Genomic DNA, 18,854 nt, shown 5'->3' with positions numbered 1-18,854 from the left:
ATGAATGTGTTATCTAGTCCTTCTGTTTTGTATTTTTGAAGGAGAAACAGCACATACTGCAAAGTGACTTGGCCTACTTGTTCAGGTTCCATAGCAACCCAGGATTGCTGCGAATTCATTTTGTACTAATCAATTAGAAATTTTGCTCTGGCAGCTGGAATGAAAGTTTACAGGCCGAATCCTGCTTGTTTTACTTGGACCTGCAGCTGCAGTAAATTCAATGAGATACTTGTCTGAGAAGGATACGCACTTGTGTATTTCATTTTTCTGTTGGTTTATTTTTTGCAAAAAGGTCAGATTTAATTTTGGGGTTTCTGTCCAAGCAGAGAAAAGGAGGCAATCTCTTAAAGGTTCCACAACTTAAGACATCCCTGTTTTACAAATAGAGTGGCTGATATGTTAAGAAGAAAGGTATTGCTTTGTCCCCGTATGTTTTAATTGGATGTTGTCAGCACAGAAGACCAGTGCACACCTTCCATCCAGCAGCTTGTCAAATCTCCAATATCTCCAAATGTCGTCCACACCAATATTGTGTGCCAGAAAGAAAATTTTCCAGGGAACACAGTGGTATGTGCCAGTAGCCTTCACAGTGGCGCAGCCCTCAGTAATGTAGTTAGTACTCACGATTCCTAGGGAACCTTCCCTTGTAAAGGTCAGCTCATGCACTGCTGGAAGTGTGTGTAACAACGGGAACTTCTCATGTGCACTCTGAAATGGCACAGTCGATTAAAATCCAAAATTTCCATAACAAAGGTTTCAGGCTTTTTCATAATTTCTCTTTTATCCTTGCCAAAACTGCAATACTGGGAGATGGTAAAAGCTCATACCGAAAAACCCAACCTGCAACCATGTGGAAATGGCAGAAGGTTTCTGATGTGGGCTAACAAAAGCACTGACTTTTGGCTTTAGGGTTATGATTCCAAATTCAGCTCATTCTGCTCCTGGTCTTTATGTTCAGACTACAGACTACATGTACAGATATGCCAAGCGTTCTGTCTGACCAAAACACAGGGACAGCATTGCGGGTCTACTGTAATTTACCACACAAATTTTTGTCACAGGTAGTCACACCATTAACCTCCTTTGTAAGCATTTTTACTGCTCTTTGGGTGAGTCAGAGATGAGAAAATTTTTTTTAAATAATCTAGTTTGTCTCTCTTAATGGCTCGAAGAATGTGTTGTCCAGTTACAAAGCACTCTGAAAAACTGTATGGGTCTATAGGAAGACATAGGTTTAACACCTTCTTTCCATTTCACTCATCATCATGCTAGATTCAGGCTCTGACCATACTATCTTGTTTTGTTAGAAATGCACAGCAAATCAAAGTCATGATTTAAACTTTATTACATGTCAGGGATCATCAAATCTCCATTGCAGCAAAGAGGATGACGCAAAGTAGACTTTGCTCTTTTCAAGTGCACATCAGAGTTAGAGCTGAATCTCTATTTGCACGTCAGGGTCTGTGACAGGGAAAGCCGTGCTCATCCACTTGCACAAGCTCCCTTTTTTGCTGTCTCTCTCCAGCTCCTACCAGTAGTTAACACAATGGGAAGGTTACAGCTCTGGCACCGCAAAAAGGATCAGGGAGTGTGAAGTGGGCTGCAGATTCCTTAAAAGCTGCATTCCTAAAGGAGGAAGTTCTTTGTTTGGAGGGTTGTCAGAAAGAACAAGACCGGCACAACTCTACTGCTGACCATAACAAAACGCACAGGGCTCACTACTTCTGCACTCAGTCTGCACGCTGCCCAGACTGCAGTTCATGCAAGAAAGCGTAGGGTCTCTACCAAGACTGGCTTCTCCTTTGGGTGACCACAGTCACTTGAGTGTCTCTGAGCACAGGTACAGTCCTATATTCTCCCCAGTTCCCAGGCTTTGCCTCCCACACCACAATTTCTGCTCTGATTATAATTCACAATTTATAAGATCTGCATATGCCAGGGAGGTGACAACCAAGGGTTTGTCATGAGAAAAACTGATGACCAAGGTGGAAGGAAACTTAGCAGAACCAGCTTTGGGGGATTTAAATGTTAAACCCACTTTATTGTTTTGGGTTTGTGTCCTTTTCTAAAGTGTTCATATTGTGTTTCATAAGAAATATTGTACAGCTATGTTGTGTGCTATGTTATGTTCAAAATGTATTTTTTTAGAAACAGATCATTTTTTACGTTTGCTAGTTTTCTTGTGCTGACTGTTATTCTTTTATTTTGATGGATTTTGCATGATAACATTTCAGTATTTGGGAAAATATGGGAGATTAATCATTATGACTTCCAGATCAAATGTATCAAGGGGAAAAGCTCATGTTTAAATGCATTGTCCTGTATTTTAACCTATTATATGTCTGTGTTCATATTCCCCCTGTTTTTATTGATGTACTGCACATATCTGACCTCCACGTTTGCCCAATAGTTTTTTCACCAGTTTGGGGGTTCTGATTTCCCAGTTTTGCTTAAAAATCTGATTGGAATAAGACCCTGATAACCATTATTTACAGTGTGCTTTTTGAATTGGATCTACTTAACCTCCATGTACCTTATCCAATTTCCTTGCAGCCAGTAGGTCTCCCTCAATCAGACACAGCTTTATGTAAAATATTATCTAAGAACCTAATTTGCTGCATTTCTTATGATTTAATCAATGAAATGACACTGCACAGAGCTTTGCTTCTGCCCTGTGTCAGCACGTTGGTTCGCTGACATGCTTCAACACCACATAGTGATGCCTGGCGCCCTCCTCCACCTTCTGCCCGCCTGAGGGAGGTTTCGGGCTGTTTGCCTTATAAACTCGATAAGGGAATGGTTAAACCCAATCCCCAAAAGGACCTTACCCTTTTCACACAAAATCAGAAATAATTTACCTCACAACACGTCAGGCAAAAGTTTTCCCTTTAGCACAACGCTGCCCGGCGTCGATGCTCGTCTTCACTGACAGCAAGTACCCGCTCTGTGGCACGAAGCATCTCTCACACCAGGGGCTCCCTCCAAAACCAAAATTACAAAAAAAATTCGGATGGATACGAGTTTTAAGGGAGGGTCACCGCCCGGGGGACAGCGACGCCCCCTCAGCGCCGGCGGGCAGATATGTGCAGTCGGACCCCCTCAGGCTGGGCTGCCCCTTCGGGGCAGGCGTCGAGGGGGGCAGCCTTCCCTCGTTCCCCGGCTCAACATTTTTGTCTCTCTGTCTGTGTTTTGTCGGGTTTATTTGTTTACTTTATTTCTTTTTTGTTTTTGTGTGTGTGTGTCGTTCTCACCCCCCACCCCCCCCCCGCCCTTTTCTCTCTGTGTGTCCGTGTCTGTTTGTGGCCCGCAGGTCCTCCCCTGCGTTGTTCGTCCGCCTCCTCCACCCCCCCCGAGCAGTCCCCCTCCCCTCCCCCCTCGCCGTCGGCCAATGAGGGCCCGGGGCGGTTGCTGGGCAACGGCGCGGCCCAGCCGGCCGCGGACTCTGACTCTGAGGAAGAGTTTGTCCCTAATTCATTCTTAGTTAAAAGTGGCTCTGGAAACCTCTGTGTCGCCGCCAACGGTGAGTGACTTCTCTCTCTACATACTTTTCTCGCTGGTCCGACAGCCGTGCGCGGGGATGGAGGTTGGCTTGAGGTTGCGGATGTGCCCTTTGGGTTGGTTTGGGGATTTTGTTTAAAAATAAATAAGTAATTTGGGGAGAGGGGTTAAGGGGAATGGTGGTGGTGGTGGGGGGGAAATCACCTCATAAAGCTTGCAAAACGCAGTGTTGGAAAGGTTCATGCTGGCTGCTGCGCGTGTTGCTGGGTGGCTGTGGTGAGGGATGAGCCACCCACGGTGGTACCTGGGCACAGCTCCAGAAACTTCCCTGAGTTGAAGGCTGGAGCACTCTCCCCTGTTCTTTGGGTGTTTTTGGTTTTTTGGTTGTTTTTGTTTTGGTTTGTTGGTTTTTTTTTTTGGGGGGGGGCTTGATTTTGTTGGGCTTTTTAATTTTTCTTTTTTTAAAAAAAACTCCTGACTGAGAAACTCACCAAAGAAACACCCTTCTCTGTGAGGGTGGCCAGGTGCAGCGGGGGGGCTGAGGGGAGGGCGGCCAGGTGGGTCCTGCCACCGCAGCCCCTCAGCACCTGAGAGCGGCCTGGAGCTCCCGCTGCTGTCACCGACCTGTCACCAAAGGGGTTGTATAGATGGAAAAGGCAATGCTGAAAACTTGGGAGTTTCCTTGTGAGTTGTGACAGTAGCATCAGCACCCTGTGCTCAGCCTCAGAGGCCAGAGGAGGCTGTCTGCGTCCATGCCTCCCTCAGAGGTGGCTGAGAGATACAGGGTAAGTATTTGAGGCAGCAGCACAACCCAGTGCTTCTGGGATGCTCTAAGACTCCCCAACGGGGAGCTGAGGGTGCTTAGCACCACCGGATGGACTGTGCTGCTTAAACAATTTCAAGAAGAGGAATGAGATTCACAGCTCTCTGCTGCAAAGACAATGAGTCATAAACAGAGAGGTAGCGCTCATTGGCAAAGAAATGTGAAATTTCATCAAGGGTAGTGTAACCTGACAAAGTGCAGATTACAGCAGTGGAATAGCAGTGGCCACTCAGGCCGCTGCCATCCGGCTTGAGTGATAATTGCTCACAGGTCTGATTTATGATGAAGGAGAAGGCATTCAAAGATATCTTGAAAGAGAGAAAGAAAGGTGAGAGAGAGGTTTACTGCAGCTGGCAACAGCTTAAAGGCATTTATGTTAAGCTTCTAAGAAGGTTTCTTAGTATGCTGTTATCTCCAAGTAAGGAAAGAAAGTTTGACATTTAATTTGTGTCTCCCTCCACCAACCCCACCACCCCCCATGTTTCCCTCTTCTTTTCTTTTGTTGGATTTGTTATGGTAAAAACTAACTTTACCTTCAGAGGAGGAGGTTATCTCCTCTGGATTGTCATCCTAAGGAGAGTAGGGAGAAATACAGTGTCATATTCATTGGGGAATCTGCTTAAAATTCATATCCTCTGTTCAGCATCCCCCCTCCCCTCCCACCCTGTAACACACACACATCTGACTCCTTGCAGTCGCAGTACATTGAAATTTGAAGTCATGTAGATGACCCTCTTGTTGGAAGCAAAGACAAACTCGTGCTCCACCCCATGTTTTCAACATTGAAATGTGCATATTATCTTTGTTCATTTAGGGAATATATATATACACATACATGCACACTCTCAGGTAAAAAGAGGGAAGAAAGAGAAAGCAAGTGAGATTAAAGACCTTAATCTCTTCTTTTACTAATTAGCTGAACAACAGAGAAAGCAGTGTTCAGAGTCCACAGTGGCTTGACGACATTATTGTATTATTGATGTGCTGGTGAGTTAGAGTTTAGGCTTTTCAGCTGCCTGCTTATTTATGCTCTTTTTTCTCAGTGCTTTTTGCATTGGCTTGTAGACATACTACATTCCCTGAGGCCTTCTTTGTGTGTAGGATTCAGCAGGTTGGTAATAAATATGTCCCACACAAAGACAGGGCGTCTGGGGTCTCATTTGCGTGCTTATTCTAGTTGTTCAGTGATCAGAAGTGCAGGTAATGCCAGCACACTGGTGACCTGTTAGGATCAGCTCAGCATCACACTGCTATCAGGAGGAAAACAAAGGTGACTTATTATGCCACCTATCAACCCATAATCTGAGAGTCCACATGAATAAGAAGTACAGACTATACAAGCCCATCATGTCTAAAACCCACAGACTCTTCTGGCTTCTGTAAATGGATCTAATTGCTTTAGTTCCTTAAGGTTCTGTTTCTACCAGGCTTAGTCAGCTTAAACTTTAAATGACAAAGGCAGGTCTTTATGTTCCTTAAATAGTGAAAATTAGTAAAAGCTTATTTTGGTTAGGACTAAGTTTAATACAGTTAGAGCACTCATTCTCAGAGAATAGTAGCTGTCTCAACAGCAGGACAGCCCGAGAATGCTGTCCAAAGGATTTGTGTTGCACTTTTTAATTGATTGTGGCTAGGTTTTCCTTCCACAGCTGTGTAAACTCAGCCTTAGAGAAGTCCATCCAAAGTAAGTAACACCCAGGGAGCAGCACCGCTGTTACAAATCCCCATGTAAATTGGAAATATAATGCACATGGAACTCAAGAAACATGCTACTTTTTGAAGATATAGTAGGCTATTCTTTATCTAAGTTCCTTTCATTCCAGAAAGGTAATAATGCCTACAGTATTATTTCTACGCTTCCAGGAAAATGTCCAACTAAACTTTAAAATAAAGGCTGGAAAAAACTAATAAGTGTATAAATATGCAGGCGTCTTAGGGCTTCTATTTTTCTATTGGATGTATTACAAGCCATTGTTTGGGTTTTTTTCTTATAAGGTAAAAGTAATCTAGAACATTAAAAGTTCCCTATTTTTATTGTACCTATACTATCAGCAGGCACTTATTTTTAAGGAAAAATAACTTTCCAGACTTAGGACATTTTTGCTTTTGTTTTTATTTATGTCAACTCCAGAAAATTACTCAAAGTAGCTAGGATGTGAATGTCTCCATGTCATAGAATTATAGAATGGTTTGAGTTGGAAGGGACCTTCAAAGGTCATCTAGTCCTACTTGCCTGCCATGGGCAAGGACATCTTCTACCAGACCAGGTTGCTCAAAGTCCTGTCAAACCTGGCCTTGAACAGTTCCAGGCATAGGGCATCCACAACTTCTCTAAGCAACCTGTTGCATGTCTCACCACTCTCATAGTAAATAATGACTCCCTGATATGAAATCTAAGTCTATCCTTTTTTAGTTTAATACTGTTACCCCTTGCTCTGTCACTACAGGCCCTGGTAAAAAGTATATCTCCATGTTCCTTTAAGTATTGAAAAGTTGCACAGAGACTTCCCTTCTCCAGGCTAAACAACCCAGCTTTCTCAAATATCTCAAGGTGTTTCCTTTCAGGAACTTGGAAATATCCTGGTTTGAGGATTTCAGCACTAGGCTGCCTTGGGTATATTGGTGAATATTCAGAAACACTAATGAGTTCGTCAGGTTTCTCATCAGTCAGTATATGTATATACTGGTATGTGGGTATATATGTATGTATATGACTGATGAGAAGCCAGAACTGTCTGAAGACATCCAACTTGTAATCTGATTGTTTTAAGAAACGTGCAAATGCTGTGTTGGGTCAGGACATTGGTCCATGTAGGCAGTGGTATGGAAGGAGAAGCAAAAGCCAGTAGGGTTGCAGGGAGGATGCTGACTGGCTGGGAAAGGTTGAGCACTAGCCAAGGGGAGGGATGTAGAACCTGGTGATTGGCTTGGCCGCAGCAGCTCTCTCCATTTGAATCAGTAAATAACAGAAAAAACAAATTAAAATAAAAGTAATAGAGTGTCTCTGGAGAATGGTGTTTAGGAAGAGCACATCAGCCAGACTGTTGCTGTTCACTTCCCTCAGCATCCACAGCTGTGGCACTGGGGAGATAGCAGGTATAGCTCTGCTTAGCACAGCTATGAGGTAGAGTAATGGCTGTTAGACCCATCGGGAGCTAATGTGCAGAGTGACAAAGAACAGATTTTGAAAAATACATTAAATCCATGGAAAGCTGGCATCTAAATTCCTTTCAGAACACTGACCACGTTGCCTCATAGTCAAAGCCAAAGTGTGTGGCTTCTTCCAGCTGTTTCGTCAGTGAGCAGTCACTCGATGTGAAGTGTGCTTTTGCCATTTTGTGGGGTCTTGTGTGTTTCTTTAAGTTGCTCGTATTAGGCAGACAGGAAGGCTGGATGTAGGCGTTTGAAACAACTTCTGCAGAAGGCAGCCACAAAAGCCAAAATAACCTCTTGTTCTGGGCACTTTAATATTCCCAAACACGATTTCGAAGACCAGGGCATGGGCTTTATTTAATTCTAGCAGAGGTGAGGAGATGCTAGAAAGCTGTGAGAACATCTAAAACTGACTCTCCGGTCCTAGAAATTACTTTACTTAGGTGACACTTGAGGTAACATCTACTGTAGTCTCCATAGGAAGGAACTAATACAGTTTGGAGTCTTATCAACCACTTCTGAATATATGTGCCCCAGTTTCTTTGGTTTCTCCCTCAAATACATCCCTATTCCAACAACTCTTTGTTCCCCACTGATTAACCAGTCCTGTTCCTTTTCTACCACTAACGGCATTTATTCACAAAAAAAGCAGCAGCGGAGGGTCACGCTGTCAGTCACCCACAGTGACATTGCTGATGGAGAGAGCGAGAGACAGGAGGTAGGCATGATTCACAGTATTATTAGACTTTGAATTCCAAGAGGACTGTTCAGTGTTGTGTGAAGCACGGACAATGTGGCCCACACCTCAGGCACAGATTGTGATGTCAGTGGATGAGAGGAGGGAAAACCATATTGAGTACATACATAAATATTCCAGGGTTAGATCCCAGGAGATGAGTGCAACTTCCATAGGTCCTTGATTTCAGTGCAAAATAGGCCAAATCAAGACCAGTTTGACCCCAGAAGCTGAAAAAAACCCCCACAACGTGCTGCTTCTACTTAGTGGTATCTGCATGAATGAGCCACTTGGCAAAAAAAATCGGCGGTCAGGGAGTTAATGCAGATTTGTGTACTGCCTTTGCCACTTTTTCTTTGTTTAGAGTGCTGGACGTTTTGAAGCAGTAAGTTCCCCTAACATCTTCCTTCTCATTTTTAACTAAATTGGACCAATCTAAGCCTCCTGATTTGTAACCTAAAGAATGTCTCGTATTTTCTCTTTAGGATTTTTTTTTCTTTAATGATCAGCCTTGAGCTGTTGAAGACAAACACTGTTTGTAATTTACCTCCCTTTCCTGTCCTTCAGAAAAAGTGTTCCACCTTTTTATTACAAGATTTATGGAAGTAAATCCTTCACAAAAAGGCTGATGAGGACTACTAAAGCCTTGTCTGTGTTTTGTCCGATAGTTTAATTTGATCTAAATTGTGCATTTCTGGCACTTTACACTGAGTAATTGACCAGATCATCTGCCGCTAGTGATGCTGTGGCTGGATTTCTTCTGGACCTAAAGTAAATCGTCTTCCAGAAACAGAGGGCATTTTCTGCTACAAGTTTTTAATCTACCTATGTTTGTGCTAGGTGTTTATTTCCTTAGTATCCTTGATGTATTTGGTGCTGCACACTCTGCCACACAGACGCTGCTGTTTCAGACTCATTCTGCAGGCCAGTGTGACCAGCTGAAAAGCTGAATTTAGCGTCAGCCTGCTTTGCATCAGGCGTCACTCCTCTGAACTTAGGTCTGACTGCAGACAGATGAGTTGTCCTGTAGGAGTCCTGTTTAAGCACAGGCTTAGGTGTTTACAACACTGGGGTGTAAGAGACAGTCACAGAGAAATCAGACTGCAGGAGGGAGCCCAAAAGACATGGAATATTGAAACATTTCAAAGAAAGAATGAGACTTTTTACCAGGGCCTGTGGTGACAGGACAAAAGGCAACAGTTTTAAACTGAGAGAGGGTAGGTTTAGATTGGACATGAGGTTATTTTTTACAGTGGGGGTGATGAGGCACTGGAACAACTTGTCCAGAGAAGCTGTGGATGCCCCATTCCTGGAAGTGTTCAAGGTCAGGTTGGACGGGGCTTTGAGCAACTTGGGCTGGTTGAAGATGTCCCTGCTTATTGCAGAGAGGGTTGGACTAGATGATCTTTAAAGGTCCCTTCCAATCCAAACCATTCTGTTATTCTATGCAAGCCTTCTAAGAAGTGGAGAATTTTCAGGGATCTGACTGAAGAGAGCAAAAGAACCTTTTATAATGTAATATTAATAATTGATATTTTGCTCATCTAATAATTATTAATAAATCCCAATTAAATTATATCTTTTTTAATGTGAGGGGTAGGTTGTTTGGTTTTCTTTCCAAAAAGGCTTGTGGACTGAGGTTTGATTCTCTTACTGTGTTTTGTCCTCGCATAGTGCTTTCTTTTGTTTCTTTCTTTACTACTTGATTAAGCATGTTAAGAATAACTATTAATCTCTGCATCATTTACCAGAAATTTGCAGAGTCCATTAGCAGTCAGTTACCATTACTCATAATGGTAATTCATAATTACAGAAGGGAAACTGAGGAATAGGAAAATACAGCCAATCATTTTCCAAGTGTCTTTAAAAAAGTTAAAAATATTCTTTGGATTACTGTGCTCCCTATTAAAATTTTTTAACCACCACCACACACCCCCACAAGATTTAAGCAAGTTCAGGGTGAAACATCTTAAGGAGAGGAAAGATTTAGAAGATGTTTAGTTTAGCAATAGTATTAAAACAATCTTTAATAAAATAACATTTTTTTAGAAATCTGTGGTGATGAATGAAAAAAATACAATGGTAGGAGAGGTGCTTGGAAAAAAAAGTTTTTTTGAAAACCAGTTTTACATAATTTTTCACTGAATTTATCCTCTAATTTGGGAACATGTTCAGAGTTCAGCCAGAGAACCTGTGACCCAAATTCCTCCCTTTTAATTTTAGTGAGAAAACTAAACAATAGACTAATTAATTATAAGCTTTCAATTTAGTTAGAGGCATTTCAGGCCATCAGGGTGTGAATCATCCTGAGAAGATTCCTCCTTTTCCACTTATTGTGGAAAGAGCTGTGTCTGACTGTAGGTCCATAGGAGCTTGAGAATTCAGTTAGGAGGTCATTTTGGCTTGATTTTCACAGTTGTCATCTACTTGAACTCACTAGAACTGTCCAGAAATTCACTGGCATATTTGAAAATTTGTCCTCAAGTCATTCCTCCAACTTTTTATCTGTTGTAAAGATGGCAACAAGGTTCATGTTTTGAATTCCCAAGCATCAGTCATTGCCTCTTAGACCCTGAAGATCAAGTAAGAAGTTGTAAACTGGCAGGTGTGAGGAGGCTCAGATCATTAATTATTATTCCTACTCCTATTCACTTAGTGCTGGAGCTGTCCCGTTGAGCTTTTGTTCCTCCAGTTTCACCCTTCCTACCAGGAGGAAAATTCAGAAAGATTTCAGTGTGCAAGCTGCAGACCTTTCAGAGGACATGAAGCTCTAGAAATGCCTGCTCACCTTTCTGTCACTTAAGCTCTGGCCCCATGAATTCACTTTGCATCCTGAGAGTATTTGTTTAACCTGGCAGTTGTTTGGCTTCAGGATGAGCCAAAGGTGAGAGGCAAATCATTTGCTATAGGACTAGATTCTTATCGCCAGTATCGGTGGGAGGCATTTGGATTAGATTCCTAGCATAATGAGGGTCAAATCCTGACCCAGCTAAAATCCTTTTAGCTCAAACAGGGTAACGTTTGGTCAGGAGTGGATAATATGAATACACAACAAGTCAGGGTTGAGGGGGTTTTTGGTGCTTTTTTTTTTTTATATATATTTTTTTTTTTTCAAAGAATAAATACCCCAAAGAGAACAAAGCAAAGTTATGATTGTCACATTCAGTGAAGGGCAGCAATGAAATGAGTCACCTTTCCAGGCCAGTGGGGAACACACTGAATCAGTTAAAAGCAGATTTATAGCTTTTTAGCTGTGATAAAACCGTATCAGTGTGTATATGAATTTACATAGGAGTAGGTTGGTTTTTTTTCTTCCTTTTAATGCAAGCCACATTGGAAAGTGTGCACAAAGGAGCCCCACTCTGAGGAAAGACAACTGGAACAAATTATATGCATTCAGACTTCTTAAACTGAATTGGCAGCAGAAATATTCCTGGTAACCTGAGCATTACAGCAGCATTGGTATAGTTAAGGTTATGTCAGCATTTCCATTAGAAACCCCTACTTTCAGAGGTTTATATCTTCAGTAAAAATTCGCTGTGGGTTGAAATTTGACAAGCTGTGCAAGGTTTCATCTAAGATGGATTTTTTTTTACCTTTTTCTTTACAAAATTGGGGAGAAAAATCAGTTTAAAGAGCCCAGCTATGAGAGCACAAACAAAAATAGCAGCATTCTGGCTTTGATCTTTTTCAATGTTAAAAAAAAATAATGTTTCTTTCTTTACAGTGTAACTACCAAATGTGCAACAAAATCTTGCTCTGAAGAAGGAATTAATCATTACGCTATTAAAGGAAATGAAACATTAATTTATGGCCCATTAGATGCTTTTTCACTGCAGGACTGCCAGTGTTTTGGTCTACCTCAGGTTATACTAGGAGATTTGTGACTAGCATGAAACAAAGCCCCCAGAGGAGCAGATTCTGTGTGGAAAAAATGCTTCTGGGCAGCTTTAGGAGAATAAAACATTGAAGGCAGAGTTGTCCAGAGATTGGAGCAAGTGCTAGGAATTCAGCCTTCTGGTTTCTGCCACAAGCTTCTCAGCTAAAAAACTTAGCCTTGGTTTTCTCCATTGTAAATGGAAGATAGAGCAAGCTGTTGGCTTCAGTATCCTTCCAAACTGTTTCTTCACCTGTGTGATATTACTGGAGCTAGCTGTGGTTTAGACTATGGTGAACAAGTAGACAAAAAGGGACTTGTGGCTCCATACTTGCAGACATCAGGTTTCAGAAAGTAATATACTTGCAGACATCAGGTTTCAGAATGTAAGCTTCTCCCCTTCTACCTGCCCCCAAATCTTTTCAGATTTTTGGGTGCACAGCATTGAACTTACTTCTGGGTATGTATCATCTCTGAGCTGATGCCTGTATGGCTGAGGATCTGTGTGTGCTCTCAATTCCTGCAGTGTTGTGTGTCTTCTACACTTTCAAAAGTTATTGCTGATGTTCATCAGAACTTTTTCCGTTCACCAGATAAAAGCTAGTGTGGAAGTGCAAAGTGTTATAAAATGCAGGAAGGAAGTCTGATGCTCTTGTACTTGTGGCTGCATTGTGTTATTACTGTGAAATGGATCTCTCAATTGGGAACAATCTCAAACTTTGGGAAAGCTTGTTCCATTAGCTGTTTTCAAGCCATATGTCTCCGTTTTAAAATGAGGACCTGGGGGCTTTGAATTTTATTTATAAGTTGAAACGTGCTGGTCACTGTGAACCAGTGATTAATTTGTAAGGGAGAAGATGCCAGAAGTCTCACTCGGACCTGTGTGTTCTTTCAAACTAAACAGCATAGCCTCAGAAGATGATGTCTCCCCCTACTTCCTCCTCCATCGTTTCTGTGCTTTGCATTATTTGCTGTGTTTATTGTAACACACTATTAATCTCAACCACGGCATTCAAGCCATCATGTGACCGCCAACAAATTCTTCAGCTAAAGCAGTGATAGCTTTAGGTATTCTGGGCAGAAGCTTTGATAGTGTGAGTAGAAGGGAAAGGAGCAGGTTAAAATGTTTGAGGCAGTAACTCAGGAAAAAGTGCCTTCTGTGAATACAGCATGAGTTTTCTGAAAAATGGTATTTGGAACATGACATGAGGGGATAGTGCAGCTTCTTGCTGTGTGTGTATGAACCACGGTGTATCCTTTGAAGTTACTTCCCATGTGTACCTGGGTGCAAAGCAGTAGGGTTGTTTTGTGCAAGAGAGGGCAATCCTTAACCGTGTGTCTAACAGCAGGACCAAGCCCTTAGTGCCCATACTTGGTAGTAAAGCTGATGTGATAGACAGTTATGGCACAGGAGAAGCCTTTGATCTTGGAGGTCTGTATATGAAAGACTGTCACAGTTCCTTAGAGTCAATTGGGTTAAGCCTTTGAGGACTACAAGCCCCAGTATATGCATCCTACATAAGAATTAATTTTGCTGGCAGTTTGGAAAACACCAGAATTTGAAGGGTTAAAAGTTTTGTTTGTTTTTAATTCCTGATATGTGAATTGAGAGAAACCCCCCCAAAAGAGATAGAATACCTGGTATAGTGTTTTAAATGCATGATCGGCATTAGCTCAAAATCTATGAGTTTGGTATTTTGTTGTAAGTAATGCCTGGAAATGGGAGTCAGAAGATTGGTGGCTGGTGACACTTTGTGACCTCGGCCAAGTGACCTAAGTGCTGGTGCCTCACTCTTCCATGAATAAAATGGGAGATCATGATCATTGTTTGATTCTTACAAGCTTCGCACATTAGTAGTTTGTTGCTTGAAAATGAAAAATACTGTTGTGCTCCCACTCCATTCTGCTGATAGGTCCACAGCATTGCAGGGCTTTACTGCTGGCTTTTAACATGTGCTCACATCTCCACAGGTAAGGGCTGGTGATGCCGGCAAGTTTAGGCACTCTTTTTCTATCATGTCTTCAAAGTCTTCCCTGACTTCTAACGGGGAAGATTAAATAGAAATTTTTTTCTCTTTCCATGTGATAATTAGGTTTATTAATGGAAGCCTGCTAATTAAAGCGTATTCCATATAAAGCAAAGAAAGTGTAGCAAAAAGACAAAATGGTTCAAACTGTACGACAGAAGCTGATAAAATTCAGACATATATCACATTTCTGCTTACAATAGGTCAGCTGATATTGACATGTCAAAGTAGCACGAAAATGTACAACCATTCACTAAAAGCAGCAATGGTGGGGTGAAAGACCAGTGACTCCATTTTACTTGAACTGCTGAAGCCTAAATCTGTCCTCTTTGCTCATCAAATGTCTCAGACACCAAGTAGTTTTATTATTGAGTGGTCAAAATAAGAAGGCCAGACTGGCCCTGATTAATAACCTCCTAATTGTTCCTAACCTTTCACTTCTTAGGTCATCAGCATTATTTGGTAATTAAACCCACAAAATATAGCAAGAGTGTTTGGGATGCCTTTCAGAGGAGCCTAAAAATTACTGTTGTCACTTGTCTTTCTTACCTGTTCTAACTGAAGATGCCCTAGCGGGGCAGTAAATTCACAGAAATCATAGACTATCTCGAGTTGGAAGGGAGCCATAATTACAGGCGATTTTTACCTATTGTCTTAAAATATATTGTTCCTTTCTGGAGGATCTGAGCCTTTTTCTGTTGCATTAAATTTCTGTAGGTTTTCAGGTTATTTCTAGATGTCCTGCCAATTTAGTCTCTTAATCTTGGTGTGTTTCATTTTCTTTCTGTCTAAGTAAGACCTGCGTTGTAGAGACAAAAATCTGCCTCTCAGAATTATTGAGGTTAAGCAGGTTATAATTTCAGTGTTTTGGACACCTCAGAATAAGAGGTGTTCGATAAGTACAACATGCTGCGAATAGGGAAAAGCATTCTGAAACTATAAGTGGCCATATTTCTTTTTGGCGTTTGGGGGGAAGGGGTGTTGTAGTGGCCAGGCCGGTAAGATGAGAGTCTGTGTCATCATATGCACTATTCAAAACCAGCCAGCCCTGACAGCTCAGGAATTGGGCTCCAGGTTCTCCCACATGAGGAGAGAATTGAGCTTTGTGACCTGCTTCAGAAAAATTAAAGTAGCAACACATGCCTCATTAGCATGACAGCTATGGGAGTGGGCTTGGGATATAATAAAGTGCTGCAAGACCTTGGAGTGCTTCAGCAGGAAAGCTCGCAAGTGTAAAATCGATGCTTTTGATACATTAGGTGGTAATGGAAGAAGCACAGCACAGAAGTGGTATGATCAGATGATTTAGTTATAGCTATAAATCTAGTGGCAGTATCGTCGCAACGTGATAGGACACAGCGTTTCATAAGGAGCGTGGCATAAAGATTCATCCATTAGTCAAGTCTGGTGTTGAAGCACGTGTGGGTGTGGGTTTCATTACTGATATAAATGACAGAGTGGTTCATTCTGGCAAACACACTGAGTAAAACAAGGATACTTTGTAGCAAATGAGCACTTTAGACAGAGGTGCCGATATTTGGATTCTGTATAGGTATTTTTGGTATAAAATTGTTTTGGTGAAATGGAAATCAGCATGGATTATTCCAGGTTAAAACTAATACTTACACACTGACCCCTTCCTTGCCCTACCCTGCCTGGATGAATGTGAAGATTTTGTAAAAATTCTCCAGAGTCACATTTCAACAGTAAAACTACAACTGCTTGATGGTTGCTTGTCCTATGTTTTAATGTAAATCAGCTCTTTTCCTTGCTACTCAGTTTACATAAATTCTGCCTTAAAATCACCTTAGACAAGTTCTCTCCCTGAAACTGAATGGCTACATGAGACTATCAGAAGGTTCTACATTCTACCTCAAGCCATATTGTTCCTCATTCAGGCATTTTATTTTTAAATTCAGGCTTCCTCTTTAATTACCATCATTTTTGCTGTCCTTCTTTGTACTGCAGTCAGTTTTTCTATGCCTCTCTAATAGTGTGGGACAACTGAGGTTGGTGTAGCTTCACATATGCAATGAGTACCCAAAGACAGATGGGTCAAGTAAAAACAGAAGGAGGTGGCATTGTTTCCTACTATTAATGTATGCTTGATTAGGAAAAATATCATTATGACTAGTATAGAGGAGTAGCAAGTCAGAGGACACAAAGCAGATTTTAGTGGTTTTGTAGAATGAGTTACAGAAAGCCTGACTGTTGCTGCCTGTAACTTTTCTGATACACCAGTGAAACTTGAAACAAGAGGTCGTTTCAAAGGGTAATAGCTTCCAGCCAAAATGTTCTTCAGTCTACCAGACCACCCATCCTTTCTTTATCAATGAGGTCAAAATAATAGCAGTACTTGACACTTTTACTACAGATGGGTAAAATCTGTTGTGTCACCAGTAGATATTTCCAGAAACCTAACCCATGTAACTGTTTTTAATAGAAGTAGTTATATTGTACCTTGCCTGTGTATATCTCTAAGCAATTAGGAAACAGTAGGTCTCCTGGTACCTCCTTGAATCAGATAAGTGTGATTATCTCCATTTTACAGAGGTCACAAGTGACTAGCTTGAGGTCACCCAGGCATTCTGTGATACCATCACGGCGGGATTCATCCCCCCTTATTCTCCTGTTTCTGAAACAACCACTACACTATGTTCTTTCCCAAAAGCTACTCAGAGACACTTAACAAAATTGAGCGCTTTGGCGCAATTGATTTCTAACAGTCTGCAAGGAATTTCCTACACCTGATTTCACCCACTGAAAATGGCTTAGTATGATTAGGAATTTCCCCAGTTTACAGACAACCGCAGTGTTCATGCATGGAATTCATATAAAATACACAAATATGGACAGTACTACTTATATCTAGATCTGCATCAAATATCCTGTTTGCTAATGGAATGACAAAGGGTTTTCAAACACAGTTGTGAAATTTGTAAAGGCACTTTAACTACCTATTTGAAAATTCTGTCCTGGTTTTTATTCACATTAATTTCTGAAAAGGGAATTTAGGCTTGTGCTGAATATTGTGGTAGCTTTTGTTTAAAACAGTTTGGTTTGTCTTCCATTTCTTCTCCGCAAAAACTCTTGAGCGGTTTATGTCAGTGTCAGTCCATGCCAGAAGATCCTCCAATCTATCTTGTGATAAAACACAAACAATTCTGTGACTGAACTGTGGGTTTGTTGCTGTCACGTGGAAAGCTGACTAAAGCCCTTTAATTTATGAAATGCTACGTAGTACTCAAAAGATTGCCTAAATATTTTACTGCATGTCACTTTTTGTTGGAAACCAGAACCCATATTTGCTGTGTAATCCATTAAGTAGAACCTCTTCAAATTGCTAAATGGGAGTTTGTATATGCTAACTTTTATCTGACAACTTCAAACACATCTCAGGGCTCTTGCATCTTTTTTACTATTTACCTCCATCCTGGCTTAGGGTAATATTTATGTGCAGGATTTAGAGGTGATCTTAAAGCTTTCATGTTTCTTTTTTTCCCCAAATTGTTCTTTGCAGGGCACTGGAAGGGGGTAACATTTAAGGTCCCTTCAAAGAATGTGGATAACTTTCATCTGCTCAGATGCTAAGAGAGTAGGTTGTTTGCATGCTACAATGATTGATAAATTATTGTATGCAAGAGGTAATGATAACGTTTGAAGTTTACAGAATTAATTTCCCTGGAAGTTTTTCAGCACAGTAGCCATGGAAGACTTATTTCAGGTAGTCTGAGGAGCTGAAGGAAAGAGAAAGGATCTTTAGAGATTGGCATAAGTGACTTGCATGGCAGAAAGATAATCCCTGAACACACCTGTGCAGTAGAAACATGACGTGTGGATTAGTTTTGTACTTAATCTGTCACTCTGGCATTCCCTTCATGAATCGCCTGAGTGGTTTCTGCTGGCCCAGCTCAAGTGTCACTGCAGCTTCAGCAGCAGCCGCCGGAGCGCCAGTGGATTTTGATACCAACCAAGGTAAATTTGTTTGTTCATTTTGAGTCTGGTGTCTGAGCTGGAATTTTAATGGTGTGAAAAATGAGGGGAGGAAAGACAAAGAAATAACCTGAGCACTGAAACACAGTGCTCAAAACAATTTCTCAAACTTTACATTCACATGTGCTGCCCTTTTCACAAGCCCATCCCTTATCCCAGTAAAGTGGAATTCTGCTGTTAGTGTTATTCTGCCAGAGTGTGTAGCATAAGAGTAGCCTTAAGTGCCTGGTCCTGCAGTTGCAATCCTTCCAGCTAGACTTTGCACTTACTGAACCATAGTTTCTCTTGTTCTACAGGTTTTCTTGTGTTTTTCATTTTGCACTGTGAGAGTCCAAAGTCTTGCACTGGGTGACTGCATGTCTGTAAAAACATGGGGTTTGTAATTTTGGGAAAATTATTCTTGACTCTCAGAGTGCTCCATACAAAAGATTGGAAGTGAGAAAAAGAGAAAAGATTATAAGGATCTGTCTGTGATTTCTGCCGCTGCTGTGCATTTTGGAGAAAATGGCTCACTTGGATGAAGTACTTGTTGCAAAAGCCAAACTTCTGGCAGAAGAAAGAACATTAAATTCCAACCTGTAAACATTAAGGAAAGGGGGAAGAAGAGGGTAGAAAAAGACCTAAAAGCGCGGAAGAAAGCTTTGTTTCAAATATATTTGAGTTTCAGATTGGTCTGGTGTACTTCCTGTGGCGTTGGAGTGCTGTAAATTGGAAGAGCTCAGGTTGGAAACAGGTCTGAAGCACCAA

The 18,854-nt window shown here is 41.4% G+C and overlaps 1 protein-coding gene across 6 annotated transcripts in view; it reads left to right on the top strand.

The window, feature by feature from the left end:
* Nucleotides 1–18,854, top strand: part of TENM4 (teneurin transmembrane protein 4) — a 353,793-nt gene that overhangs the window by 82,600 nt on the left and 252,339 nt on the right. For 4 of the 6 annotated variants that reach the window (XM_056329460.1, XM_056329462.1, XM_056329463.1 and 1 more), the window contains exon 3: nt 3,311–3,520. The exons of the other annotated variants lie outside the window; for them this stretch is intronic. In XM_056329460.1, coding sequence (XP_056185435.1) covers nt 3,311–3,520 — 210 coding nt within the window. The remainder of the gene's footprint in view (nt 1–3,310; nt 3,521–18,854) is intronic. 6 annotated transcript variants of the gene reach the window in all.

This window comes from Falco biarmicus, chromosome 2 (assembly GCF_023638135.1).
Source record: "Falco biarmicus isolate bFalBia1 chromosome 2, bFalBia1.pri, whole genome shotgun sequence".
Classification (NCBI taxonomy): Eukaryota; Metazoa; Chordata; class Aves; order Falconiformes; family Falconidae; genus Falco; species Falco biarmicus.
Note: the sequence above shows the minus strand (reverse complement) of the source record. Positions and strands in the feature narration are given on the sequence as shown.